At 47.5% G+C, this 27,763-nt stretch overlaps 1 protein-coding gene across 1 annotated transcript; it reads left to right on the top strand.

Moving 5' to 3' along the window:
- On the top strand, window positions 1-27,763 carry SLC14A2 (solute carrier family 14 (urea transporter), member 2; the record flags this gene model as incomplete). The annotated part of the gene is given in 11 exon segments (NM_001082340.1): window positions 1-795; window positions 8,984-9,106; window positions 11,097-11,179; window positions 12,123-12,282; window positions 13,303-13,492; window positions 14,116-14,244; window positions 15,020-15,212; window positions 17,831-17,978; window positions 18,797-18,931; window positions 22,978-23,027; window positions 26,719-27,763. Coding segments are annotated over 8 exon segments (1,194 nt in total). The 3' UTR covers window positions 26,920-27,763.

The following is a 27,763-nucleotide window of genomic DNA, read 5'->3' as shown; positions in this document are numbered from 1 at the left end:
AGAGACCTTTCTGGATACAGGGGTTAGGCCACACCCTTCTTGCTCTGAGAGGGTCCCCATCAGCCCCCAAGACCCTGGTCAGCAGGATTTAGCAGGAAAGGTTGGAAATTTTCCATAGAACCAGAAAGACACCATCTAGCATGGGGCTGGTGCCAAACTTTCCACCAAGACGCTGATGGCAGTGTTGATCCCCAGGCTGTGCCTGGCCTGCACAAGGAATTAAGGGAGCTTACTGAGGTTGGAAGGCAAATTGACCTCATAAGGAGAAAACACGTAGATAATAGCTTGAAAGGCAAGTCCTGGAGCTAGAATTCTAATGAGAGGAGGTAATGCCTGAGAGACTACAGGGAAGCTGCTAGACAGTCCCCAGCTCCACCCTTTAAAGGAAACCTGCCAAGTCCACCCAGGTTGGGAGGGGGGAACCATGGTAGTTAGAGCTCTTCTTGCCCAAGGAGTTTAGAAAAGAGACTTGGGGTACAGAGGCCACAGGGACGTGGGAGAGCTCCAGAAGGGGCATTTGTCTTTCTCCTCCCTCCTCCTCTTCCATGGTGCTCTTCCTCGGCTGGCAGACATGCACTGGGCATAGGCTTAGGGGATGCAAGTCAGTGAGGTTACAGAAAGTTGGCAAGAGGATGGACTGGAGGCCTGAAGGAAGTGAAAGATTTCAGGTTTAGGAGGAGTCCCCGTGCCTGGAGTTGAGGACCAGAGACGCCGTCCAGTCGGAAGGAAGCCTCTTCCCAAGCCCTGATGGTCTAGATTCCTCCAGCCCTGTGCAGGAAACCAAAAGGAGCCCAGGTAAGAAGCCCTGGGGGAAACAAGTGAGCCAGGCAGACCACCCTAGCCAACAAGCCCATCTGGTTTTTCAAAGGAAAATTCTCTTCTGTTGAGCTGCATCTGGGGAAGACAATCGTGTGATGGGAAACTCACTCAGCACTCCAGGGAGTATCTAGATCTTGGAAGCTTCAAACTATAAAGGTTCTTAAATATTTATAGTTCTAATCCCTTATTTTATAGATGAGGAAACCACAGCTTGTCCAGAGACTTGTTCAAGTGGTAAAAGAGCCTGGTCAAAAATCCAGCTGTCCTAGCCTATGACCCAGAACAATTCCTGCTCACCTAGTGATGGAATCAGCTTAATCAATCAGCTCTCAAATCCTCTCACCCGCCGGACCTGCCCTCTGAATGAGGTTTCATATCATCTGTGTTCCTTTCCTCAATGCTGTGACCCACAGCTCTGACTTCAGGGTGGGTGCCAGGGCAGCAGCATGTTGTATCAAGCTTCTGAGATGCAACCTCTGGCTAATGAGGTAGAATTACACACTTTCTGCCTAAGCCCCATTACCACTGCCTTCAGGAAAGAGGCACTTGCTCTAGGTTCCCTGGTCTCACTTCTTGGGTGCTAAACCCTTAACAAACCAGTAGAACTGGACCATTCCAGCTCCTCAACAACTTGTCTCCATGGTGCCCCATCTTAGATTACTGTAGACTTATTTTGTGTAGCTTCTCAGAGTGGATATTTCTGGAAGACAGATAGCCATGCAACAAGGAGCAATATTCTAAAATTTTGAGGTCATTTGATCACAAAATGAATATCCTTGTAAAATATGTGATCTCTTCTAAAACTGGCCCCAAAAAATATGAGCCAGGGTGAACTTGATTGAAGAAAAGCTAACATGTTAGGCTTGGACGTCTAAAATCAGACTTCTGCCTAGTATCATTCCCCGACCTGACCTTCAAGTACCCCTTCTCTCAAAGATGTACAATATCCACACCCTTCTGAGAGGTTAGAGAGAAAGAAAATAAGTTCACCAACTCTAAAGGTCATTGGTTTTCTGGGTTGTTAGGAAAGATTCTGAGATCGTATTTAAATTTATTGGGAAAGAGTGCTGTGATCAGTTAGCTACATCTGCAATAGGCAATAAGAGGGACATGAAAGAGGATGTGGGGGAAGGGACCATAAAAATATTGCCACAAAAGGAGACAATATACAGTGGCTCAGCACCTTCCTTGGCCTTTCAGTGGATATCACTAACATAATGTTACCCAGGTGATTGTTATTTTTTTGTAACTTTTATTACTCCTTTTGAATATGATATTGTTCATGATCTTTCTCAAAAAAAGTTAAAAAATCTATTAAGATCACTGGGGAAGACTCCAGCTGTCTGTAAAACACCTATACTGTCCGAGTAAAGAATCAGATAAGGAGTTCCAAAGCTGGCTCCGAAACTGACCAGGTGTGCAGCCTCAGGTAAGCTGGCTATCTCTGGATCTCTGTTTCCTTCTACCAATGCCTGGACGCAAAGGTCGCTTGGTTATCCATAATTGATAACTCCAAGTAGTTTGACCAGATTGGAAAATATCTATTGGGTATTTTGATTTGAATCATAACTACCAATATAAAACTCTACCGTGGTCCAAATTTCCAAAGCTGTGCTCGAGAGTTCCTTCTGCAGTTGCAATGGGAATTCAAAGAATGGAATGATCCATATAGCCAATAAGCCACAGACAGTGTCATGGAAGGAGTAGAGCATAAACCAGACCTTGAAGGGTAGCTAGAACTTAGGCAAAGAAGAGAGATGGAAGAAACACAGAGGGCCAGAGAAAAAGCCAGAATGCCAAAGTAGGACATGTGTTGCAAGAGAAGAGGAAGAGGATCTATATGAAGATATCTACTTTGTGGAATACCTGGCATGCCAGGCAGGAGACTGAGCATTAGACTCTTGGCAAAAGGGAGTCATAGAGATTACTGAATAAAAGAGTGACACAATGATAGGAAGCACAGAATGGAACAGGAAAGACACAGACCAGGGAGAATAATGATGTAGATATGAATCCTGAGGGTATGGGCTAGGGCTGGAACAATGACAGCAGAATGCAAAGTCATTCTGGAGAAAAATCGGCCAAGGGTTACCCCAGTCACACACAGGTTACTCTGACTTTTGCACCCTTTCATCTAATTTATGAGGTTATTATAAAGTACCATGAGGCTAAATGAAGTATTAACTCACGTATACTTATTAATGGCTTCCCCACACAATGAGTCAAAGGCGTCAAAAGAAACAAGATCTAGGTGAGTCCATTGGCCAAGTAAGGAGCTGTGTGGGGAAGGAGAAGAGAAAGGGTTTAAAACATTTACTATTGGCCAGCGCCACAGCTCACTTGGCTAATCCTCCTCCTGCGGCGCTGGCACTCCAGGTTCTAGTCCCGGTTGGGGCACCGGATTCTGTTCCGGTTGCCTCTCTTCCAGTCCAGCTCTCTGCTGTGGCCTGGGAAGGCAGTGGAGGATGGCCCAAGTGCTTGGGCCCTGCACCCACATGGGAGACCAGGAGGAAGCACCTGGCTCCTGGCTTCGGATTGGCGCAGCACGCCAGCCGTAGTGGCCATTTGTGGGGTGAACCAATAAAAGGAAGACCTTTCTCTCTCTCTCTCTCACTGTCTAACTCTTCCTGTCAAAAAAAAAAAAACCATTTACTATAAGGGTAAGTCTCGCTTATTTCAGTGTCATACTTACTCATCTCCAACTTCTTAAAAAATATTTTAAATGACTAATTCATTAAGAAGTTGATGTTTCCAAGTCATTTATCCCCAGTGTTCCTGTGGACCTGGTCTTCCTCTTTATCCCCTCCCTTTCTCAACCCACCTCCTGGTCCAGACAGATGAGGAAGGCTCCAGACACTTGTGGTTTACTTGAAGGAGAGGGAGCCACAGTTTAAACAGAAATGGATTCTAGAATACCTAATTAGGCTGTTGCATTCAAAAACAGAGTTGAATTGACAGACCAAAAATAAACCCTAATGGGGAGTAATGTTTTGGGAAATAAATCTGAGACTGCAAGGTAAGATATAGAAGAGAGCTATGTAATTAATGCCTACTCCTGGCTCTGCCAATAACTATGTAGCCCTGAGCATATCACTCTATTTCGCTAGGCCTCAGTTCTCCAATCTGTAAGATGAGAGGGCTTGACTAAAAAGACTCAATGACTTTTTCCAAATCAAACATCCAACACCTCTGATGGCTTACGGAATGATCTGTGAACATGTCACCTAAAACAACGTAAAAAAAAAAAATGGTATCACCCCATATATCACTCACCAGCATCTCTCTCTCTCTCTCCTCCCTCTCCCTCCCATAACACAGAGACACACAAAAACACAATACATAGTGCAAAACTCAACTTCTATATAGGGAAATATCTGTACAAATCATGGCCACTAGTTCTAGGAAAAAACTCATATTTGATGTGTCACTTCCACAAAAAGAGTCATCCTGGCATTGGAGCCGGAAACTCATCTTGTGGTGTGTTTGTCCACAAATAGCAGTTTGAAAGAGTTACGAGACCAGGGATCTGGGAGAGGGGACATGTGGGTCTGGATCTGCCTGGTAGACTGCAGATGCTCCATATGTTGGACATTGCAAGGCATGTATTGAAAGCATCATTCCACTTCCAGGAGGGAAGAAATCTCATTCAACAGCTGAGAAAGACAACTTGTAGAAAGTGTCCAAGCATGGACCTGTTTGGGTAAATGTTGGTTTTCAGAAGGACTAGCTGATTTTCCCCTTCTAAAAGATGTCAAGTGGCTTGCATTTGTTTTGTTCCCCTCAAAGAAACTGTAACAAGCTTCGAAAGTCTTTTTCAAAGATGTGCCCTTCAATGGTTTTTTTTTTTGCCATTGATAATGTGAACAGTTGGCATTTTCTGTGCACTAGAAGTCAGTAGAGGCATGAGTGCTTTGATCACGACTCCCCAGAGAAAGCATTTCTGGACAAATCATTATGGCTCGTAATTATGCTTACCTACTCTGAGTCAATGGGAAGAAAGCATCACTGGACTCTTGGCTGAGAAAACATGGGACAGTGGCAATCCTCGTGGGCAATGGTCCTGAACGGCCCGGCATAAAGCTACATGCACTGGGACACTTAATAAGGCTTGTTAGAGGAGGAGAGAGCAGCGGTTCCTACACCAGGCAGGCAAGCCCAGGAGTCACTCAGCTGCTAAGGATTACCCAAGGGCTATTGAGATCTGAACTCCCCAAACAGATGCCACAGCACAAATGCAGCGGCACCAAGAAAGCAGGCACAGTGGCCCTTTGAGCAGCCAGGTGGAGTCCTTTGGAGTCCCCAGCCCAAGCCCTCTGACCATAAACACCATCTGTGCCACACCAGTGCTGTTTTCTGTGTGCCATTGCAAAGCCATTGCAAAGAGGAAGAACGCAATGTACATTTACTGAGTGCTTATTGTGAACAAAATCTCACTTGTGAGCTATAGAATGCCCAGCCCCAACTCCAAGTGTCTTAGGGCTTCACAGCTGGGTGAAGTAAACTTATGTGGTATCTTTGTGACCAAACCAAATCACATCTTACCAGGTCACCCTCTTCAATGGCCTGTTGTCTTCTCTCTCATGGATGAAGGTCTTCCTCCCACTCTTGTAAGACCTGGGTTTCTGGTTGGTTGATCATAGGCAACCAACCATTTCATCACCAACTATAAACTTCAAGTCTTTTATTTCAGTAACACTGGAAATGATCAGCCCTTACCCTGAAAATTCCAAGATCCTACTCAACTCAGAAATCTCTTTTACCAACATATGCTACACTCTCACCTCTATTTCAATATTTTTAAGCACGAACCATTTTAAGACATATTACTTCAAAAATAGTTCATGCCCTGAAATATCTTGCCCTTGTTCATTATACCATTTATAAATTAAAGTCTGTAGGTTAATTTTCCTTCATTTATTTATTCAACAAATACTACTGAGTGCCTGCAGTATACCAGATTAAGGTTAGGTGCCAGTGTAAATTGGTAAAACCCTGGCTGTCAAGGATCTTACCATCCTGTGAAGGCAAAGGTCAAGAACACACAATTAATTCTTAGCAAGGAAAGAGACAGGACAGATAGCTGTGAAATCCCAGGTATGCCCTTAGGATAGCGAGCCTTCCGCCTGGAGGAGAGGGACCTGGTGCCATCAGAGGGCAGCGTCCTCCCCAGGGAGGCACCAGATCTGTGAGCACTGCAACATTATCTTCCAGAACATATTGCAAGCATTATCTCATCTTCATAAGAAGTGGTAGGTCTCCCTCTGAAATGTCTGTCATCACTGACAGGTTGAGCTTGCAAGGTCAGCCCCATAGGGAGGGTCTGTATACTACTCTCTGGGAGATTCTCATGTCTGCCTGTCTGCCACTGATGCACCTGTCAATGAGATCACATGACTTGGAAAATGTCAGGCATCTTAGTGAACTCTGGTTCCCAGCCAGTATTGTTCTTGTTTTCTTTTTTCTCTGCAAACCAGTGGTATATCACATTTCTGGAAAATCGGATAGACAGGCTCATAATATTTGCAAAGTTGCCTTTAGCCATCATGAAGTCCTGAGAATGTGTCCCGGAGGCCAACAGTAAATTGATATCACCTTCTCTCTGGTCTTGTAGTCTTAATCTTAGGAAGTTTATTTTATCTCCAGTCTCCTTTGAGGCGTCTCTTCCTACTTTTCATTCTCAACTCCTGGCTGGCACATCTTGAGGGGCTGCCATCCTCCCTGGCCGTCTCAGGTCAGCCCTCTAGTGCTGCCCTTGTGAGAGAGATGAACGTGTGATCCTGTCTTACTTTCCTCAGCTCTAGTCAGGCAGCAGAATCTGAGCTGCTGCAGAACCAGGGAGTGGAGGCTGAGCCACTGGCCTCCTGCAGCCATCATTAAGCTCTGCAGAAGGTTAGTCTCAGCCCCACCTAGCAGTCACTCACCCACTTGCCCACCCACCCCATGAACTCTGTCTGCAAGCCCCACCACCCTTTCTGCCTGTGTTACTCTGGCTGACTCCTGATTGAAAAAATCCGGGATATGTTAACAACCAAAAGTGTTTCTTTATGTATTTCCAGAACTTCCCAGGTTGGTGTAACCTTACTTTGTTAAATTGAAGCACCTCTTTGTGTATATGAAAAATAACACAGTTTAGTGACTGGCATTTGTCCTGGCCTCCAATTTCCAGGACCAGATCCTAGGTTAAAAGGAAAGTTCCTTTGTTCCACCAAACAGGTCTGTGTTGTACAGTACAGTGCCACATTGGTGTGGCAAGAGCAGTAACTGGGGGCCTGCCATCCAGGTGCAATACCTGTGTTGTCAACATTAATGAGCTATGCGACTTGGGTGAGTTGATTTCTCTGCACAAGGGCAGTGGCCTGTGACCTTGAAGTGCTCATCCAGTTCTGCGTTTATGATGCCAAGGTCAACACACACCTCTGCCAATGCTTGGCGGATGAGGAATGAGAAGCAATGGACTGGCAGAGCTGATGTTCCTGTCGGACAGATATGCATTGGGGACTGGCTCTGTGGAAGAATAGCCCACTGTGTCCTGTGTGCAATGAGACCCCCTCAGTCCTCGTCCTGCATGGCTGCTGTCTGCAGGGATGTCACAGGGCACATCGATGTTCCAGGCATCTCTGCAGGGCACAGTGAGTAGCACTTTCAGTTGCAGGGTTAGGGCTCAGCGCTGACCTCTGGACAGCGTGCAGAAACACGAGCTGCTTCTCCATCCTGAGTCACCAGGCAGGGACCTGGCCATATGAGTGTCACCCTTCAATCTAGAAGTATAGACAGAACCTCTCTCCTTGCTCTGGATGTTGGCACTTCCGCACTACTCTGAGCTTTGCTAACATTTCCACATCAGCTATGTGGTCTGGTCCCATGCTTTCAGACTTTAACATACACACAAATCAGCTTGGGGTCTTGTTAGAAAGCTGATTCCAGTTTAGTAGGTCTAGGGTGGAGTCTGAGCTTCTGAATTCCATGAATCCTCTTGTGACATCCAAGAAACTGGTGCATGAACTGGAAGAATGCAGAGATCAGATGCAGAGAGAACTGGGAGCTGAGAGTTGCCTGGTTCACTACTGATAGGATGCTACAGGGATCATTCTTAGGCTCAATTTTCCCTCTCTTGGTGATGATAATGCCTATCAGTTTCAAGGTACTATTGAGAGGACTGAGTGGGCCCACTTACAAGGTGTGCAAAGGGAATCGTGCGACTCTTACCGCTACCGCTATCCCAGGAAGCCACTGGGCCATCTAACTCAGGTGTGCACGGCACCCTCAGGAGAGTGTGTTAAAACTGCACACCCCAAGGGTCACCAAGCCCTCCAATGGACAGCCCTGTGGTGGACCAAGGAGCATGCACTTGAAGAAGCCACACAGGTGATTTGGCGCTGGGGGCTCCCAGACCACGCACTGAGAAACCCTGGCTCCATTAGACAGAGTGGGGAGTAAAGTGAAAGACGATGAGGTCCAGCAGAGAGCTGTGTGTGGCTCATCAGAGATTCAAGACTCCTAGCTCTCCATTGATTGGCACAGAAAGCACCTAGGGAATCCTGTAGGAAAATGGGTTCTGATTGCACCTGCCTGGGGTAAGACCTGAGACTGCGCATTTCTAACCACTATCTGCTGGTGCTGCTGGTCCAAGGACCACACTTTGGGTAGCAAGAGCCCACATCAGTAGTTCTCAGAGCAAGCTGCCCACAAGAGCCGCCTGGCCCATCACAGGCATTGCAAAGCCTCCATTGTGTTAACTTGGGCTGGGGTAGGACTCAGGGATGATTTTAAAGCACCCATGGGATTCCAATATGCAGCCAGCTTTGCAGTTCCCTGCTTCCAAAGCACTGGCCAAAGAGAAGTGGAGAGGCAGTCAGCCCATGGGCCACCTGCTCATGCGGGTCCAGGATGCCGGGAAGTGGGGCTCAGAGCAGCTCCCTGCCTGAGAAGGAGGGTGGGCTGGCTCACCAGTCTTGACTTAGAACACTGTGGGGAGGAGTGAGGGCTGAATTGGAGAAATAGGGCAGTGGGTGTTTGCGCAAACACAGGTGTGCTTGCGGCTCCAGCATCAGGCTTGCTGCCCTCTCCTCCCAGGCTTCCAGTTCGATTTTTCCCTGCTGTCTGCTTGGCGCCCAGGGGTGCAGACTGGGCAGACACTAACCTGTCTCTTCTTGCCCCCCGCCAGGCGGCGGCGGGGAGCAGCCACCAGCAGCCGGCCTGAAGGCCGAGGAGGGCTCAGAGCCTGCGGGCCCCAAGCCCAGGAGCGTGTTCCACATCGAGTGGTCATCTATACGGAGGAGGAGCAAAGGTGTGGCTTCCTGCCCTGGCACTCAGGGCCGGCTCCCTGGGCTCATCAAATAGGGGTGGGGCAGTGACAGTAGCTACTTCATGGGGTGGGAGGAGACCCCTGGGATCAGCTTGTTCTTCTCCCACCTGATGGTCCCCCTGGGCTCTGGATGACTCCCTCGAAGTCAGGGGACAGGAGCCGGGACAAACGTGAACTCCTGGAGAGGTGGGGGTCTCAGCATGGTCACACATCGCGATCACCAGCATCCTGCCCCAGCGGCTCGAATGTCACTCACCTGGGGGGCAGCCTGGGCAGGCATCAGGAGCTTCTAAATCTCCCCATGAGATTCCTGTTTGCCAACACAGGTTGAGGAGGCCAGAGAGGAAACTTCTCACCTGTAGTAGTGGTGGGGCTGCCCAGACCCAGGGGACAGATAGACAGCCCTGGTGGCCAGGGGCTCCCAAAGCGAGGGGAGGGAGAGGCCAGTGGGAAACCGTGTTGAGCAGCTGGGGAGCCAGAGCTTTGACACCAAGCCCGAGCATGCCATGGCAACCGGGAGGAGTCTGGGGCGAGCCCCCAGACACCTGCAAGATTAGAGCAGCCCTGAGAAGAGCCTGAGAGGGGAGCAGAACTGCCCAGAGGCACATAGCTGGCTCAGGGCCCTGCAAGGCGCACAGCTGAGCCCTGGGTTGTCCCCCCTTTTCCATCACACACCTCTCAGAAGAGGCGCAGCGGCTGTTTCTGCCTCCAGTTGGTCTGTGTCTCCCTGTGCCACACCGAAAGCCGGGCCTGGAGTGGTTGTGGGCAAACACACAAAGCAGAGTGGGCCTGCAGCGCTCAGCATCCCCTGAGGCCAGGTGTTTGTCTTTGACAGGAGTCCCGGCCAGTGTGAAAAACTGCGTGATTTGCCCCGAAAGGCTAACAAGCTCCCTCCTGACATCCTCCTGAAGCCGTGGCTGGGGACTGGGTGGAAAGGGAAGAGCAGAGGGAGGAGGCAGAGGAGGCTGGCAGGGGGAGATCAGTCGCTGGCAGGCAGAGGGGAGCTTCAGGCAGAAGCACTGGGTTGCTTGGGACATCACACACACTGGGCTCCCTGTTCATAAGAATCCTTTCTGCTTCTTAAATTAGTTCCCCCTGAGTTCTGTGACTTCCCAACCACATTGATATTTGCAGTCGCTGTTCCTTCAGAAATACAAGCACAGTGCCTTTGAAGCATCCTGTCTAGCGTCAGCCACCCTGAGGCTCCAGAACTCAGACTGGGAGCCACCCAGTGGGAGCCTGGCCTGCTGTTCTCCCTCATGACCACATGGGGGAACCAGAGGCACCAAAACGGAAACTGCAGGGTAGGAGCCTCTCTCCCAAGCTTAAACCCTGATCGAGATTGCTCATCTTCAAAAAGTAAATTATCTGTAGTAAAGACAACTATGTCCAGAGCCACATTTTGAGACATGTCTAGAGTTATAATGAAATCCACCAAAATCTGTTTCCAACTAGTATTTGGATATCACCTGTCCCAGTCCAGCCGGCAATTTTTACTAAAAAGCCTAAAATTCAGAGAGAAAAAAAAAGACCAGAAGCCTAAGACTGTATGAATAGTAGGAAGTTCAGGGCTTCAGCATCATCCAAGTTCCTTTCCTCGTGCACCTGCAAGACCTCCATGCAGTGTTGGAGAAAGAAATCATCACACCTCTGGACTGCTGTTTCCTCATCCATAAAATACAGGGATTGAGCTAAATCAGGACTTTTCAGTTAACGATCAAGAGACTATGAATTCCCCATAAATCTTGTAAAATCTTTTGTCTGTGTGAAGATGTGCCTTTTCCCCTAAAGGGAGAGCCCAAACAGGTCTATGGCTAATAGAAGGTAGAAGAGGGTTCCAGCTCCAAGGCTCTGTGCTTCCTTGGGTGGGATGAGGAATAGAGAATACTTAGCTAGAGTCTGGAGCAAGATGAGCGGCTATGGAGCCAGAGTGGTGCCGTGCCATCTGATGATGCTTTCCTTCCACCTGCAGTGTTTGGGAAAGGCGAGCAGCAGGAGAGACAGCCCAAGGTGCCCCTTCCCTATCAATACCGGAAGCCCTCGGTGGAACTGCTTGTGAGTACTGAGTGGCCCGCACCTGTCAGAGCTGCTGGCAGATGGGGGCTGAGGCCACTCAAAGAAGTCCTCTGACTTAGGCAAACTTTTTTTCAGGATTTATTTATTTATTTGAAAGACAGAGTTACAGAGATAGAGACTAAGAGAGAGCTCTTCTCTCTGCTGGTTCACTCCCCAAATGGCTGCAATGGCCAAGGCTGAGCCAGGCCAAAACCAGGAGCCTATAACTCCATTTAGTCTCCCACGTGGGAGCAGGGGCTCAAGGACTTGAGTCGTCTTCCACTGATTTCCCAGTGCATTAGCTGGGGGCTGGGCCAAAAATGGAGCAGCTGGGATTCCAATGGGCTCCCGTTACAGGGTGCCAGCATCACGGGCTAGGGCTAGGGCTAGGGCTAGGGTTAGGGTTAACCCACTGTGCCACAATACTAGCCTCAGCCAAACGTTTCTTGAATTTGTATTTTCAGAAATGTTATTACCTGTGATAAAAATGTCCATTTTTCACAGCATACTTTGCCAACTTTCATATTCCTTTTGTCTGAATGATTAATTATCAGGCTTCCTCCAAAGCTAGCACTCAAGCATTTACAAAATGAGCTGGTGCCAATTTTCAAAAATAATCTATTGGACAAGAGAAAAGCAATTTCTTAGAAAAGACTATAATAGAGTATAATATTTCTTTTTTTAAAAATCTAAAGATCTTTGGTTAATCTCAGTGCTTGAATGTGACCTTGACCTTTGCAAATGAGAACCTCTGCAGGCTTGAGTCCTCACCCCAAAATGAGGGTAAAGATGCTGTTTATTGTATCTCCTGGTGGCTGGTAACATACCAAATGAAAGACAGAAACGGGGAGATGATGAAATGGCTACTTACATAAACTCCAAGTGAAAATCTCAGCTTCTCAGTGCGACAAGCTCTGAAGGTCTCGTCTCCCTTCCCGAACAGAATCTGGGCCCCATGGAGGACAGCTCTGAGATAAAGGTGGAGACCGCCAGCTCCAGGACTTCCTGGATCCAGAGTTCCGTGGCTGCTGGTGGGAAAAGGATCAGCAGGGCCCTCGGCTACATCACCGGGGAGATGAAGGAGTGTGCAGAGGGGCTTAAAGGTAAAGTCCTGTGAGACCTGACCCACAAAAGGACAGCCCCTCGGAAGCCCATGGCCACAGGGTGGCTTTCAGTTAGTCTGAGTTCTGTTTCCATGGCTCTTCAGAGAAGCTAGGAGCTTTGCTGTGAAGACAGTCTCCTGGGATATTGATACAGGACGTGAAGTGGGTGAGCTCCATTTCTGAACATAGCGGTTCTGTTCTCCCAATTTCCCACCCAGACTTCACAGACAGGATTCTAGAAAGTTCTAGAATTTTCTAGAGAAAATGCTAACAAAAAATTCCTCTGGAGTCTCAAGGGGAATGGTGCCTACTAGGCCAACAAGTTCTCTTTAGCACTCTTCCCTAGGGCTCAGCTCATGGATGGAATGCCCCCATGCAGCAAGAGAGCTTTCTGGGATATTCGTGCCACTATCATGGGCTTGTAGGGTCTCTCACCCCAGCCGCTGGAGACACAACCTGAACACCACCTCCAGCCAGCAGTGGGCCTCAAGGGGTTTATGGGCAGCCCAAGGGTCCCTCGGGTTCTTTTCATATTTTTTTAAGATTTTATGTATTTATTTAAGGGCCGAGTTACAGAGAGAGAGGAAGAAACAGAGACAGATCTTCCATCCACTGGTTCATCCCCAAATGGCCTCAGCAATGGCTGGGGCTGGGGCTGGGGCTGGGCCAGAAAGAGGCCAGGAGCCTAGAACTCCATCCAAGTCCCCTACATGGGTAGCAGGGACCCAAGCACTCAGACCATCTTCCCCTGCTTTCTCAGGCACATTAGCAGGGAGCTAGATGGGAACTGGAGCAGCTGGGACTCAAATCAGTGCTCACACGGGAAGACCAATGTTACAGGCAGCAGCTTAACACACTCCAATGCTACCCCCTCCCCCAGGTCCTTCTTCACCCTCTTCTGTGGCAGGTGACAGCAGGGGCTGGGATGCTGAGATGCCCTTCAACCCTCGATCTGCTGCAGGTCTTGCCCAGGGCTGCCCCCAAGCCTATGTGCTGACCTCCTGTCTTGGTCCATTTCAGACAAGTCCCCCGTGTTCCAGTTCCTCGACTGGGTTCTCCGAGGCACATCTCAGGTGATGTTTGTGAACAACCCCCTCAGTGGCATCCTCATCGTGATTGGCCTCTTTGTCCAGAACCCATGGTGGGCCATCGCGGGATGCCTGGGCACCGTCATGTCCACCTTGACTGCCCTCATCCTGAGCCAGGACAGGTGAGTCCCTTCTGGCCCAGCCTACAAGCCTGAGGTCCCGAGGTCACTCCCTGTAGGGAGCCACTCATTCTCCCCCTTCCCACCCTCAGCCCCCAAATCCTTAAAATAAGGACACTGGTAAGTGACGATTATCTATTCCCAGCGACGCATTGTCTAGAGAGTTGTGCAGGACTGATTGTGGTCTCCCTTCCCATTTCTGGAAGGGAATCTGTTCCAAGGTGTGAATGGTTGGGCCCAAACTGAGAAAAATTGGACTCTGAAGGGGAAGTTTATTTACTCATTTTCAAATTTCATTTGAAAGGCATAGAAATCTTCTATCTACTGGCTCACTCCCCAAAAGTCCCCCAACGGCCAGGCTGAAGCCAAGAGGCAGAAACTCCATCTGGGTCTCCCACATGGGTGGCAGGGACCCAGGTGTTTGAGGCATCCCCAGCTACCTCCCAGGGTGCACACTTGCAGGCAGCTGGAATCCAAAACAGAGCCGGGACTTGAATTAGGCAGAACAATAGGGGATGCAGTGTCCCAAACTGCATCTTAACCACTAAATGCCCCCCAGCCCTAAAAGGGAAATGCAAAAGGCCATTGGCAAGTCCCAGGCCACATGCACCTTCTCTCTTGCCCAGGTCAGCCATCGCCTCCGGACTCCACGGCTACAACGGCGTGCTGGTGGGGCTGCTGATAGCCGTGTTCTCCGACAAGGGCGACTATTACTGGTGGCTTCTGCTCCCTGTCATCGTGATGTCCATGTCCTGGTAAGTTTCTTTCAGAGGCCAGGGCAGCCACCCTTCTCCCTGGACTGCCTGTGTCCATTCCATTTTCCAGTAGAGCGTGGTTAGCTGCCCACTAGCAACTACACTAGAAATAATCACACTGTTATAGGGTGACAGTACCATGCTGGTCATCTACGTACACTGCCCCATTCGCTGTCAGCCTTTGCTTAAGGTGGAAAGTATTTCTGGTCTCACTCCACCCAAGAACAGAGCAAGAACCCAAGGCCCACACAGGTTAAGAGCTGCACTCCAATGTCCTGTCAGTTTCTAGAAATATCATGCTTCCTGTTTCCCCAGCTTTTGTCCATCCCTGGGATCCCTGCCCAGACCATGGCAACCTCCCAGGGGAGGCAAAACCAAAACCCAACCCTGGAGCCTCAAAGCTCCTGGTTCAGCCCTTGTGTCCAGAAAATATGGGGCACTCCAGTCACAGGCCCCTGCTCTTGGCCACTCCACAAACATTACTTGAGTGGACGGATGTGATTCCCAATCCATCCTCTCTCCTCGTGCCCAGAAATGGAGCTGTGTGAGCCTCCCCGGAAGCTCTGCCTCTAAACATCTCCCAGAAAGCCCTCTTTCTGAAGCCGGGGGAGGGCCATCACGCCCTGTCTCTGTGCTGGGCACAGGCAGAAAGTCCAGGGAAAGGCCTGCCCGGGGCTGCTCAGGCCTGGGGAGGCTGAGCAGGGGTCCCCACTGTGGTTGCAGTCTGCTGTTGAAGCCAGCCACTTTCTGACCAGCATCATGCTTCTGCCCCCAGCCCCATCCTCTCCAGTGCCCTGGGCACCATCTTCAGCAAGTGGGACCTCCCAGTCTTCACACTGCCCTTCAACATCGCCGTGACCCTGTACCTGGCAGCCACAGGCCACTACAACCTCTTCTTCCCCACAACACTGCTGCAGCCTGTATCCTCCGTGCCCAACATCACCTGGTCAGAGATCCAGGTGCCCTTGGTATGTATCCTGGAAGAAGGAAAGTCAGCATGTGTCCGAACTGAATGCTACAAGGGCATTTACTTATTTTGCACATCATACATGTTCATGAGTAATCACCATTAACAATTATACACTACAAAGCTTGCATGTGGTTTCCTGCATACTCAAAGATTCTACGTCCGTGGATACAAACAACCACAGATCAAACATTATCAAAACAGTGTTTCTTATCATCATTCCCTAACAATGATTACCCAGATAGTAACAATAATTTATATAGCGGTCGGCGCCGTGGCTCACTAGGCTAATCCTCCTCCTGCGGCGCCGGCACACCGGGTTCTAGTCCCTGTCGGGGCGCCAGATTCTGTCCCAGTTGCCCCTCTTCCAGGCCAGCTCTCTGCTGTGGCCCAGGAGTGCAGTGGAGGATGGCCCAAGTCCTTGGGCCCTGCAGCCGCATGGGAGACCAGGAGAAGCACCCGGCTCCTGGCTTCGGATCAGTGCAGTGCGCCGGTTGCAGTGCGCCGGCCGCAGCAGCCATTGGAGGGTGAACCAACGGCAAAAAGGAAGACCTTTCTCTGTCTCTCTCTCTCTCTCACTGTCCACTCTGCCTGTCAAAAAAAAAAAAATAATTTATATAGCATTTACATTGTATTAGGTGCTACAAGAAATCCAGAGGTGATTTAAAGTATACAGAAAGATGAATGCTAGCATTATGCAAATACTACATCATTGTATAAGGAGCTTTGGCACCCAAAGATTTTAATATCTGCAGAGGGTCCTGGAACTGATTCCCTGTGCATGCAGATGGAGAGTTTGACAACTCTTGTGAGCTACTGTCCTTTCTCTCAGTCCCACCCTGAAATAGCAGAGAGGAAGATACAGAAGCCATGCTGAGACCTGCGCAGTCGCACAGTCCTTTAGTCAAAGTCAAGACTAGAGCTCCGGTCTCTTGGCTTCTAGTCCTGGGTTCTTTGATTTTTTTTTTCCTTTTTTTACCAAGTACTTTTGCTGCTTTGCTCTAGTTTAATGTCATGTATGTTTCCTTCCTCCTACCACATTGAATCATTAAGAACACTTACACATCACGTTCCAATCCATTGGCTTAAGAAGTCACCCTTTAGCCCTCCAGGGTCCCTTCCATTCACTCGCAGAGGTTCCCACACAGCTTAAAGCCCAGGTGTTCCTGCCTGTATGCCATCCTGCCCTCTGGAAGGTTCCCAGGGTAGTGAGTAAGAAGCTGCATTAAACGTATTAAATCAGCAGGGAGACAGACGTCCCCAGCCTCCTTACCTAACAGGCAGGTTCGCTCCAAGGCCCTCCCATTTTCTACTACACTGAGGCCCCACCCCGATCTTGCATTCACTCTGAAACTTGGCCGCTGGCAGGGCAGCATCTGACCCTAGAGTCACTTGGGCTTGTGGGAGAACGTCCTCTCAGAAATGATGGTGCTTCTTGTCACCAGCACTCAGAGTACGGTTAGAAAAGCCCTACACTGCTCTAACAAGCCTCTTCCTTTAGGAAGACAAATATTTGTGTTGGGTGCATCCAGGTTGAGTATCCACATGTGCAAGGACCTTTGTACAGAAGGGCGAGAAGAGGCCAGGCCAGTGAGGCAGCAACGTTGCTCCCATTTGTGCTTTGCCCAGTCCCTCTCCATCCCTCGGGGACAAACTTGCTCTGCTTGGTGTGGTTTGGAGAGACAGTGATAGAAAACTCAAGTGTCAGGTATTGACCTGCCCCAGGCCACTTTTTCAGTTGAAAGGATATTTAGGAATTTTCTAGAAATGGTAGAAGAAGAAAGAAAACTAGATAATCCTGTTCAGGCAGTTTAGAACCCCAGAGCACAAGAAGAAAGAAAAATTTTAAATGTTGGTGATGGTTATTTAAGGAATAACTTTCTGGCTAATAAATGGGTTGTGGCAATGCAATTGCCTTTTTGACAGTTCTAATTGGAGTCTTGGGTTTTGGGGGAACACATGGTGAATGTCAGAGACTAAAATTCCCCAGCTTTTGAATCCTCAAGGACTCCTCTGTTATTCTGAGCATTGGAGAGCCCTGCCCACCTCACCAAACCACCACATAAGGGTGCAGCTGGCAGGGGACAAAGCTGCCCAGTGCTGTGCCTCTGCAAAACTCTCTCAACTGTGCCCTGTGGCCTGTGCCCTGCAGGTTGGGGCTAAGGCCCCCACTCTGTCCTCAGTCCTAGGGCAACAGGAAACATGTGGTTCTTGCAAACACACAATACCACCCTTACATCTAATATTCAATCTTTTTTGGCATCTTTTTAGTTTAAGAGAATACAGAAGATTTGTAAACCCCAACTCTGATGAGACATCAATTATTTTTCTAATGAATAATAGCCTAATTTGAAAGGTATTCTCTGAGAGATAAATGCCTTATATTCATGTTTCTGAATAAAGCTAATTCAACATCCTAACTCTTTAGTGGCCTAAGAAGTCAAAGTTCGGAGGCTAAAGCTTTTGTTCCTCCTAGAGTTCTTCCATTGGAATAGATGTATCTTGGAAATCTGTTACAAAATGTTAGCATAGAGGCTTGGGTGCCAGATGTTTTGCAGCTAAGGTTCAAATTGTCTCTTTTGCCTGCATAATAAGCTTGTGACCCTGTTGTACCTACAGCTCTTGAGAGCCATCCCCGTTGGAATCGGCCAAGTGTATGGCTGTGATAACCCCTGGACTGGAGGCATTTTCCTCATCGCTCTGTTCATATCTTCACCTCTTATTTGCTTGCATGCGGCAATTGGATCCACCATGGGGATGTTAGCAGGTCTGTGCCATCTCTTTCCCTCATTAATTATAAAGTTGTTTGTGCCTGGGGCCATAGAAAGCTGTAGCATGTGTCTTTGATGCACACCGATTCCTGTCAACTTTCCTCCCTGCCACTGTGCCCTACTTCTCCACTTTTGGTGCTCATGTCTCCATGCTTCCTTGAGCAAAGGCGGCCCTCAGTAGCAGGCTTTAGTATCAGACGTTTCCACCCTAGTATAAATCTAAAGTTTGGGAGAAATTTCTTCCAGACAGATTTATATTTTAACTTTCATTTCCAATGACAAAAAGAAGGATTTATTCCCAGAAAGAGCTCCTTTTGGGGCAGCAGCAGGGTATTCTCTGGATGATTTCAGTAAGACTTCAGAGTTGTCCTGCTTCAAAGAGTCTCTTCAGCCCATGCCGGCTTAACTACTGGTGTTCATGTGGCTCTTGATGTCCATCTGGCTCCTTTAAATGCTTTGCATTCAAAGGACTGCTGATCTTATTCAATACATATTTATTGAATGAAGATATGTAAGAATATATTCTTACATAACATATTATATAATTTATTATATGTTATAATATTTAAGAATAAATGTAATGTTATAATAAATATTGTATATTATAGAATATTAATATATTCTATAATTATAATATATGTAAAATTATATGACTATATTACATGTTATATATTAATATTACATTATAATATTAAATATTATAATTTTTAAGAGGATAACCGTTTCTGGGCTTTGAAGACTTGTAGATTTGGGGGCAGGCAGGGGAGCCACTATAAGACCCCAACACAACACTGACACCCGCCTTCTCCCACAGCACTCACGATTGCCACACCCTTTGACTCCATCTACTTTGGCCTGTGTGGCTTCAACAGCACGCTGGCATGCATCGCTGTCGGAGGCATGTTCTACGTCATCACCTGGCAGACTCACCTCCTTGCTGTTGCCTGCGGTAGGTACCATGGACAGCATCCCCTTCCCACCTCAAATGATGCCTGCATCTATCCCTGTAAAAATTCTGCAATTCCCCCCACCGAGAGAAACATGAGGGATCACTTGTTTTTTAAGAAGGTTGCTCTTTTAAACTATTTCCAATGGTTATTGAGTGATGGATGCATTAAAAGCTATGTCCACTGAAGACACAATGTTCAGCCACATGAAGACAGATTGTCTAAGCTGGCTGTTGTCTGGTGGCTGTTATGGCTGTGTCATGATTGTGGGTTACCTGCTTGGAGAGAACTCATGCCAGTTAGTCCTCTATATGGAATCAGATGACTTGCATCATACAAAGCAATAACCATGAAGGATGCAAACTGACACATGTCCTTCAAAGGATCCCTCCTGGTTACATACCGGTTCTGAGGTCTAAGAAATTAGACCATAACCATTTGGTGTATTTACCTATTCTTGGCCTCTAACAGCCTTCATTTCTTCATGTCACATGAACGGAAACCAAATAAAGCTCCTCTGACGGAGACAATTAAGGCAGGTTCAATCTTGGCACAGCTGTAGACTATCAACATTATTAAATGAGGGAACTTCAAAAAGTGTGTGGGCAACTGGCCCTGAAAGATGTCTATTTGGGTGCACCTGTGGAATTTAAGGACCACGTGATACCAACATCTAATGTTTATCATTTTTTTTTACAAAAACACTTTTACACACATCATTGCATCCGTTCACTGTGGAAGCTGGAGATGAGCTTTGCTTTGCGGATGGGGCTCCTGAGGTTCAGGCAGAGTCAACCGTCCTTCTGCAAGTCAGAGAAAGATCTGGAAGCATCCAGCGATGACCTTTCAGATCAAAAACGGGAAAGAAGTTTATAACATAGTCAAGTGCTTTCATGAGTTCAATGAGCAGATGATTTTAAGATGAAACCATCACAGGGAATCTGGAACACCCGTCAGCTGGCTCAGATATGGCGCCTGAGGAAAGACACCAGGAGGCAATGGTCTGGACAGCTCCTTTATCAGGCAGACCAGGTCCATTTGAAAGCAATGTCACCGTGAATATTTTAATTTCAATGACTTTAATTTTTAATAAGCCAGAATTTACTCCATGACCTGAAATTCAGACCCATGCTTAGTTATTTCCATTCATTAATGACGAAAATTGTGAACTTTCACAGACATCTTTAAAATCAGTAGTCATTGATATTATTAAATTGATTTTGACCTTGCTCTATTTAAAATAAAACTATCTACTCAAAAGTAGAAAAGTCAAGGAGGCCTGAAGACTTCATCAGGATTCAGGGTGGTGGTGATACTGGCTCTAAGTGCACCTGCCCCACAACTCTGCCCAGGGTCAGAGCAGGGAGGTAGCCTGGGGGGAGGGGCTGTGTCAAGGGCTTGGAATCATAGCCTCTGTCTACAGTCAGAGGCCTGGAGGTGTAGCCTTGTCTAGGCACTCAGAGGCCAATAGTCTGGGATATCAGCTGGGACATGGGAATAGGGGATATCCCTGCCTTCCAACTTCAAGTTCTGTTACTCACTAAGGAACGTTCATGTTCACCAAATCAGTCCTGAATGCGAAACTTACTCTCAACCAGAGGTGATTCTCTCCAGGGACACTTGCCTGTGTCTGGTGACATTTTTGTTGGTCATACTTACCGGTACTGGTATTTACTGGGTAGAGGCCAGGGGTACTGTTAAATAACCCACAATGTTCAAGACAGACTCCACCAAAAAACAATTCCCAACCCAAAATGCCAGTGTTCCCAAGGTTGTGAAACCTCAAGATACAGCACCTTATTTAATCCTCACCCTGTAAAGTGGGAACATACTGTTACTACCTCCGTTTTACTGATGGAGAATTGGGGCTAAAGGAAGCTGAACAAATTGCCCAAAGCTGAGGTTTTCAGAGAGTTTTCCTGCTAGTAACAGGCAAAAATTGGTTTAAAATAATAATAATAAGGAGGAATAAGGTGAGATTGAATCTTCTGGCTCTGGATCCCAGAGTACAAGAAAGAGTCAGGTGCATTGGGGCTTTCCATTCCTCAAACACCAGCTCCAGAGCTCCACAAAGGCCTTCTGGCTGCCCTGGATTCTAAGGCCTTGGTAGTGCTTGGATTTGCCTCTCCAAGTGCTGTTCTCTTTCTAACCTCAGATCCTAGAGGCTGTGTTGCACAGTGGTTCAAAGCCCACTCCTGGCGCCAAGCAGCCAGGGTTCTGTACCTGCCTCCCTGTAACTCTGCCCCTCAAATAAATAAATAAATCTTAAAAAAAGAAAGGTGCACAGCAGTAATGACTATTTGGGTTAGTCATCTAGGATCCTGCAAGTCATAGCATTTAAATGCTAAATAATTCTTAATCTTCTTTGAAACATGAACCAATTAATTTTGCTCTGATAGAGCTCATCCAAATATCCCCAGAAGTGCCCAGTCACCAGGGAAATTCATTTCCCTGGATGGATCCACTAATAGATTATTACTGCACATAGCTGATAATTAGAACAACAGCTAGGCTTTTTCTCAACCATGTAAAAGCAATGATAATATATAGAATGATCCATTCAAGAAATATCTAGACCAAATACACCAATAATGTATTATAAAATAACACCATTTCTTTTTTTAGAAGATTTATTTATTTTAGTTGAAAGTCACAGTTACAAAGAGAGAGGAGATGCAGGGGGTGGGGTCTCCCATCCACCGGTTCACTTCCCAGACAGCTGCAACAGCCGGAGCTGTGCTGATCCGAAGCCAGGAGCCAGGAGATTCTTCTGGGTCTCCCATGTAGGTGCAGGGGCCCAAGGACTTGCACTATCTTCTACTGCTTTCCCAGGCCATAACAGAGAGCTGGATCAGAAGAGGAGCAGCCGGATCTCAAACTGGTGCCCATATGGGATGCCAGCATGGCAGGCAACGGCCTTACCCACTAAGCCACAGCGCTGGCCCCAACCCTGTAATCTTGAGCAAGTCACTTGAACTCTCTGACACTAACCACGCCCACCTGTTCAAGCTATGTTAGGATCAAACCCAGTAATTCATGAATATAAGCAGAATAATGTCTGAAACATAGGCAGTGCCCAAGAAGTGTTGAGCCCTTATCATCTGTAGTCATTGAGAACTACAAAGAATGGCATGGGCTCCCATTCCCTCTTGAAAAATCAGTTCTCCAGTGTGACCCATGAAACCATGAAACTCTTCCCTGCCTCATGTTTCATAAACTCATATTTAATCTCCTCCAACTCTTTCACCTTGAGTCCCCACCTCTAAACCAATAGGGACATCTCCAACTCAAAGACAGGCAGTACAGTCATGTTATTATACCTCTCTGCACCTCAGTTTTCTCATTTGTGAACTGAAGATATACTCATACTTATGTTGAAGCAATGCTATAGAAAATGGTTGGCATTGCTAATGGTAACTTTCTAATAAAGGTTAACCATTGTTAACATCTTAAGGACAATTGAGAGGCTCTCAGTTGAGAAATTAAGAGTTCAGATACAAAGCCCAATGACACTGACCCATTTTTATAGCTTCTCAATTCAGTGCCCTTGGGTCTTTCTGGTAGCCAACCTGCTCACCCCCTCCCCCCATATAGCTTAGAAAAAAGGAGGGCAGGTGCATTTGGTCTTCCTCAAGCTTGCAGGAGGCCACTCCTCCATGGAAACCCATATCATGTTAATTACTTGTGATGAAATATTCCAGCAAGGAGTTCTGGGACTTACTTGCCTTTGCTGTGTTGTAAAATTTCCACTTATGGTTTATACTGTTGAATGTTTCTTCGCTGGAATGCAAGGTGGTAGGACCCAAGAGAACCATAACAGCTAAATTCTGGCCCTTTTGAACAAAGTTCATCTGCTATCTTAACTGTGCTGACATTTGCAAGGAATTTAGCCCTTTTAAAGCTACCAAGCAATGGAAATGTAATACAACTTTTTCTTAATCTGAGAACCTGCATTTGTAGCATAAAATTTATGGGGAGAATATATGTGGACTAAGCTTGAGGCACTTTCAAAAAATCCTTACTGGAGTCTTGTTGGTTCTTTTCCCAGCCCTGTTTGCGGCCTACGTGGGTGCTGCCCTGACCAACGTATTATCTGTGGTGAGTCCATGAGGGAGGGCTGTCAGTGTGCCCACAGAACCCCCTGGTCTGCTCTCAGCTTCCAAAGCTAGCTCTAAAACCCTTCCTCCAGAAACCCTTCCCTGGTTCATCCCGTTTGTTTCAGATCACACCATCCACCTCATCATCTCCAAGACAGACAAGTTGGGTCTCGAAAGTTTAAATGTCAACTGCCAGTCAACCAAGTCCATTGCCAATGGCCTCTTTATAGGACAAACTAACTCCTTTCAGTTGTATCATCCTCTAGAACTATTATTAATCCTTTTCTCAGTGTTGTGGGTATCCCTAAATCATGCTCCCAACTGGCTTGCGGGTCAGTAAACATCTTTCTTGTCCTCTAGAAATCATCATGTTTTAGGGGGGACACTATGAGAGGCTTCAAGGAAGAGGGGGGAACCAAGCCCTCACCAAGCCAGAGAGTAGCCAGAGCTGCTGGCTAATGGGCACATGAAGCAGTCCCAGAACCCCTACCTCATCTGGGCCCCAGCATAGACTGGTGGGTGAGGACGGAAGGAATCGTCTGGCCAGCCCAAGCCCTGCACTGAGTGCTCATGGCTCAGCTTGCAGTCAATGCCTCTTCATCTTAGACAAGGCTGTAAGAGCACATTTCTCATGAACAACCAGGAAAAATGCTGTTGATGCTGCAGGTGAGGACAGGATGGATATGCATGACTAAACCTCTCCCTAGTTTCTGGTAGAAATGATAGCTTGGAATGGAATGGGAGAGGGAGCGAGAGATGGGAGGGTTGCAGGTGGGAGGGAAGTTGGGGGGGGGCATTGTAATCCATAAACCGTACTTTGGAAATTTATATTTATTGAATAAAAGTTAAAAAAAAAAGAAATGAGAGCTTGGGCTTAGCATGGAAGGGGACGTTCTTAGCAGTAGAGTTAGCCATCTCTGATACTGTACTGTCTCCTGCAATGGACTAAGTCCTTCCTGTGAGCACCATTACATTTTGTACACACCTTGGCTATTACACTTGATGTATGGTTTGTGACAAGTCTATACTCACTGGTCCTCCTCCAGCTCAGCCCATGTGCTCCTGCAGAACAGGGGCCGTGTCATATTCTCATCTTTATCTTTACATAGTACAGTGCCCAGTAGGTAGTGAGTGCCCAGGAAATACTGATTGAATGAAGCACTAAGATGGTAAGCCTCCACCATGGAGAATACAAGAACTGGGGATGAACAGCCAACCATCAGAAAGAGTGATGGAATCAAAAGGATGGATTGTGGGCCCTGAAGCTCCCTTCCACTTCAGGCTTTGCTGTCTCTTCTAGCACTCACCCACTTGCCCTGTCTTCCATCCATGCCATGTGCCTTCTTTGGCCCTGGAAGAGGTACAAAACTGGGAGGCTTGGTTCCTGATCATAGGCCTTGACCATAGTGGCTGGCCCTTTCCTCTATTCACCAGGAGGTTATATATTATGCCATTCAATTCAGATATTTTTCAAAACAAAATCAAATCTACTTCCTGTGTGCTACTGAGTTTAACACGCTGTTGACTACTGTCAGGAATACAAAAACATACAGGCTATTAACTCATCCAGGCAGAATTTCCAACCTCACTGAGGAACAGAATATAAAATGCTGTCTAATATAAGCCCATTTAAGGTTTTCTCAGATGAGCTCTTAGAAACTGCCTTTTTTTTCTTTCTGTCACATGTATGCGGGGCCCCGTGTCTCCAACAATACCACCATCTGCTTGATGATAGTAACCATGTACTCAAGACCATTTGCTAAGTACTTAGTCTGTACTCTGCACCAACTCTTTTTTTTTTTTTTTTTTTTTTTGACAGGCAGAGTGGATAGTGAGAGAGACAGAGAGAAAGGTCTTCCTTTTGCCGTTGGTTCACCCTCCAATGGCCGCCACAGTTGGTGTGCTGCAGCCGGCGCACCGCGCTGATCCGAAGGCAGGAGCCAGGTGCTTATCCTGGTCTCCCATGGGGTGCAGGGCCCAAACACTTGGGCCATCCTCCACTGCACTCCCTGGCCACAGCAGAGAGCTGGCCTGGAAGAGGGGCAACAGGGACAGAATCTGGCGTGCCAACCGGGACTAGAACCCGGTGTGCCAGTGCTGCTAGGTGGAGGATTAGCCCATTGAGCCGCGGTGCCGGCCCTGCACCAACTTTTGATAGCTGCTACAGGTACTTGGGTTTTTTTTTTTTTTTTTTTTTTTTTTTTTTTGACAGGCAGAGTGGCCAGTGAGAGAGAGAGAGACAGAGAGAAAGGTCTTCTTTTGCTGTTGGTTCACCCTCCAATGGTCGCCACGGCCGGCACACCGGGCTGATCCGATGGCAGGAGCCAGGTACTTGTCCTGGTCTCCCATGGGGTGCAGGGCCCAAGGACTTGGGCCATCCTCCACTGCACTCCCTGGCTACAGCAGAGAGCTGGCCTGGAAAAGGGGCAACCAGGACTAGAACCCGGTGTGCTGGTGCCGCAAGGCGGAGGATTAGCCTAGTGAGCCGCGGCGCCAGAACTACAGGTACTTGTATCCTTAGTTCACTATTGAGGAAATAGCTCCCAGAAATGTCAGATTGGATTAGAGTTGAGACTTGGGTCTATGTCTGTGGAACTCCGAACTCACACCTGTGCCATTGTAGGACCCCAGGGGATGTTTTCCCAAACACCTTTGCAGTCCCCAGTAGGACTTTGGCAAGACTCTTTGAATGGAGCTCATCACTCATGAGTATTCTTTACAGCCTCAGTTCTGGTACCAGGCTGTCCTTGTCCTTCCCCAAGTCCCATCTGATTGTGCTATCTTTGGACACCTGATGACTGGCATTATTACTCCCATGGTCTTATCTGAGGCTTGTACTACTTCTGATAAAGCAATGTTTGGAGGAGAGGGGTTGTGGTCTGATCTGCCTCGTAGCTGAGTTTGTACTCTTTGTTAGAAATCCACTAAGATATCTCAAATGAAGATTTGGAAGGAGTATTAAAAAGCCTAAAGGCATCTAAATAAATAGAAAAATCATATCAATATGATGAGAAAGGTAACTGGGGATTGGAGAGAACTTAAGGAGAGAAGCAGCTACTCTCCACCCCCAGCTCCCTGGAACCGAATGTGGTACCTCGACCTCTCCCCATGTCTGCTCTGCTTCCTTGTGTCTCTCTAGGATGGATTTCTACTGCACATGGCCCCCAGATGACCACCTATTGCTGGTTGTTCTCCAGTCTTTTCTGTTCAAGAGCCCTATAAGCATTCTGTCGATGCTTCTTAGTTCAAATTATCAGAGAGGGATTCTATTGGCTCAGGTCACCTGCCATTGGGAAGCTGCATTTGAGTTAGGTGCCTATTTTCAGCCCAATCAGCTGTGACCAAAGAGAAAAAGGTCCTTCAACAGGGTGTTGGGCGATGGGATAGAATGGTCGTAGTTTTTAAAGCTGAGGATGTAGCCTGGTCAGCCACAGCCCTCAGATGAAACATAAAGGCTTATTAAGCCCTATTAGGGTCCCAATGCCCACATGTTGAAGAGTGTGTGCTCACTTATTGCAATACAGAACTAGGTGACTGGAACAATTTTATTTATATTTGTTGTCAATCAAACACTATCCTTAGCAATGCACACAGAGCACCCAAGGCAGCGGTGATTGGTAAGGGCTGATTAAACAAACAGGCACAACCATCTGATGTAACCAAGGCTTCTCTCATGTTCTCCCTGCCTCCAGTTTGGATTACCAACCTGCACCTGGCCCTTCTGCATCTCAGCACTCATCTTCCTGCTCCTGACGACCAACAACCCTGCCATCTACAAACTCCCGCTCAGCAAAGTCACCTACCCAGAAGCCAACCGCACCTACTACCTGACCCAGGAGAGAAACAGAAGGTCATCAACCATAACGAAGTATCAGGCCTACGATGTCTCCTAAGTTACCCTTTCCAAAACACTGGAAATTCAGCCTTCACGAGGCTGCCCGGGTCCCCAGGCCAAAAGCCACCCAACCTCCCCTCCTGACTATTCTGTGATTCTCCCCTACCCCTGCCAATCAAGCCTCCACCACAGTTCTTCCCAAACACAGGGAAACATGTGTGGTCACCATTTAAGAAGCTCTCCCTTCTTAAATGCACAACCCTTATCAGATATGTTAGACTTTGTACCCATAGCTGGGCCTATAAGAGCTCCTGTTGTGAAGAACTTGCCCTCTTCTGCAAAAGAAGTGTCCTATGTACAGGGAAGTCCCCAAGGAGAGGGCAGAGATGGGTGATATGGTCACTGAGTATAGCAAAGCCCAGTGCCAGGAAATGTGCCTGGGCCTGGCAGGCCCAAGGGCTGGGTTCTGCTCCTGGCTCCACTAGGTCCTTTCCCACTCAGCCTTGATTTCTGCCTGGCAGGGATTTCTTCACGACAGGGAGGGTCTCCAAAGTCCCTTCGACTCTAGAACTGTTGATTCTCTCTCCTATAAACTGATGAAATCAGTGTTGACCAGTAATTGCCTTAAGGAAAAGATAGAAGGGTTACCCTGAGAAGAGGCAGAAAAAAATGTTAATGTTCCATGCAGGGTTATTCTTGGATGATGGGAAGATACTCTTCAGATTTGGGGTTAAGAACCTAAATTCACTGACAACGCCAATGTGCCTTCCTTTACATAACACAAACATTGCTGGAAATGTCCTTAGAAACTGATTTTTTTCAGCATTCAAATCACATTGTAAACAAATGCCTTTCCTTTTGTTGTATTCATAATCATGCTGTCATTAAAGTGTTTAAGGATG

This window comes from Oryctolagus cuniculus, chromosome 10 (assembly GCF_051225735.1).
Source record: "Oryctolagus cuniculus isolate XC-2025 breed Fujian yellow rabbit chromosome 10, ASM5122573v1, whole genome shotgun sequence".
NCBI classification, from domain to species: Eukaryota; Metazoa; Chordata; class Mammalia; order Lagomorpha; family Leporidae; genus Oryctolagus; species Oryctolagus cuniculus.
Note: the sequence above shows the minus strand (reverse complement) of the source record. Positions and strands in the feature narration are given on the sequence as shown.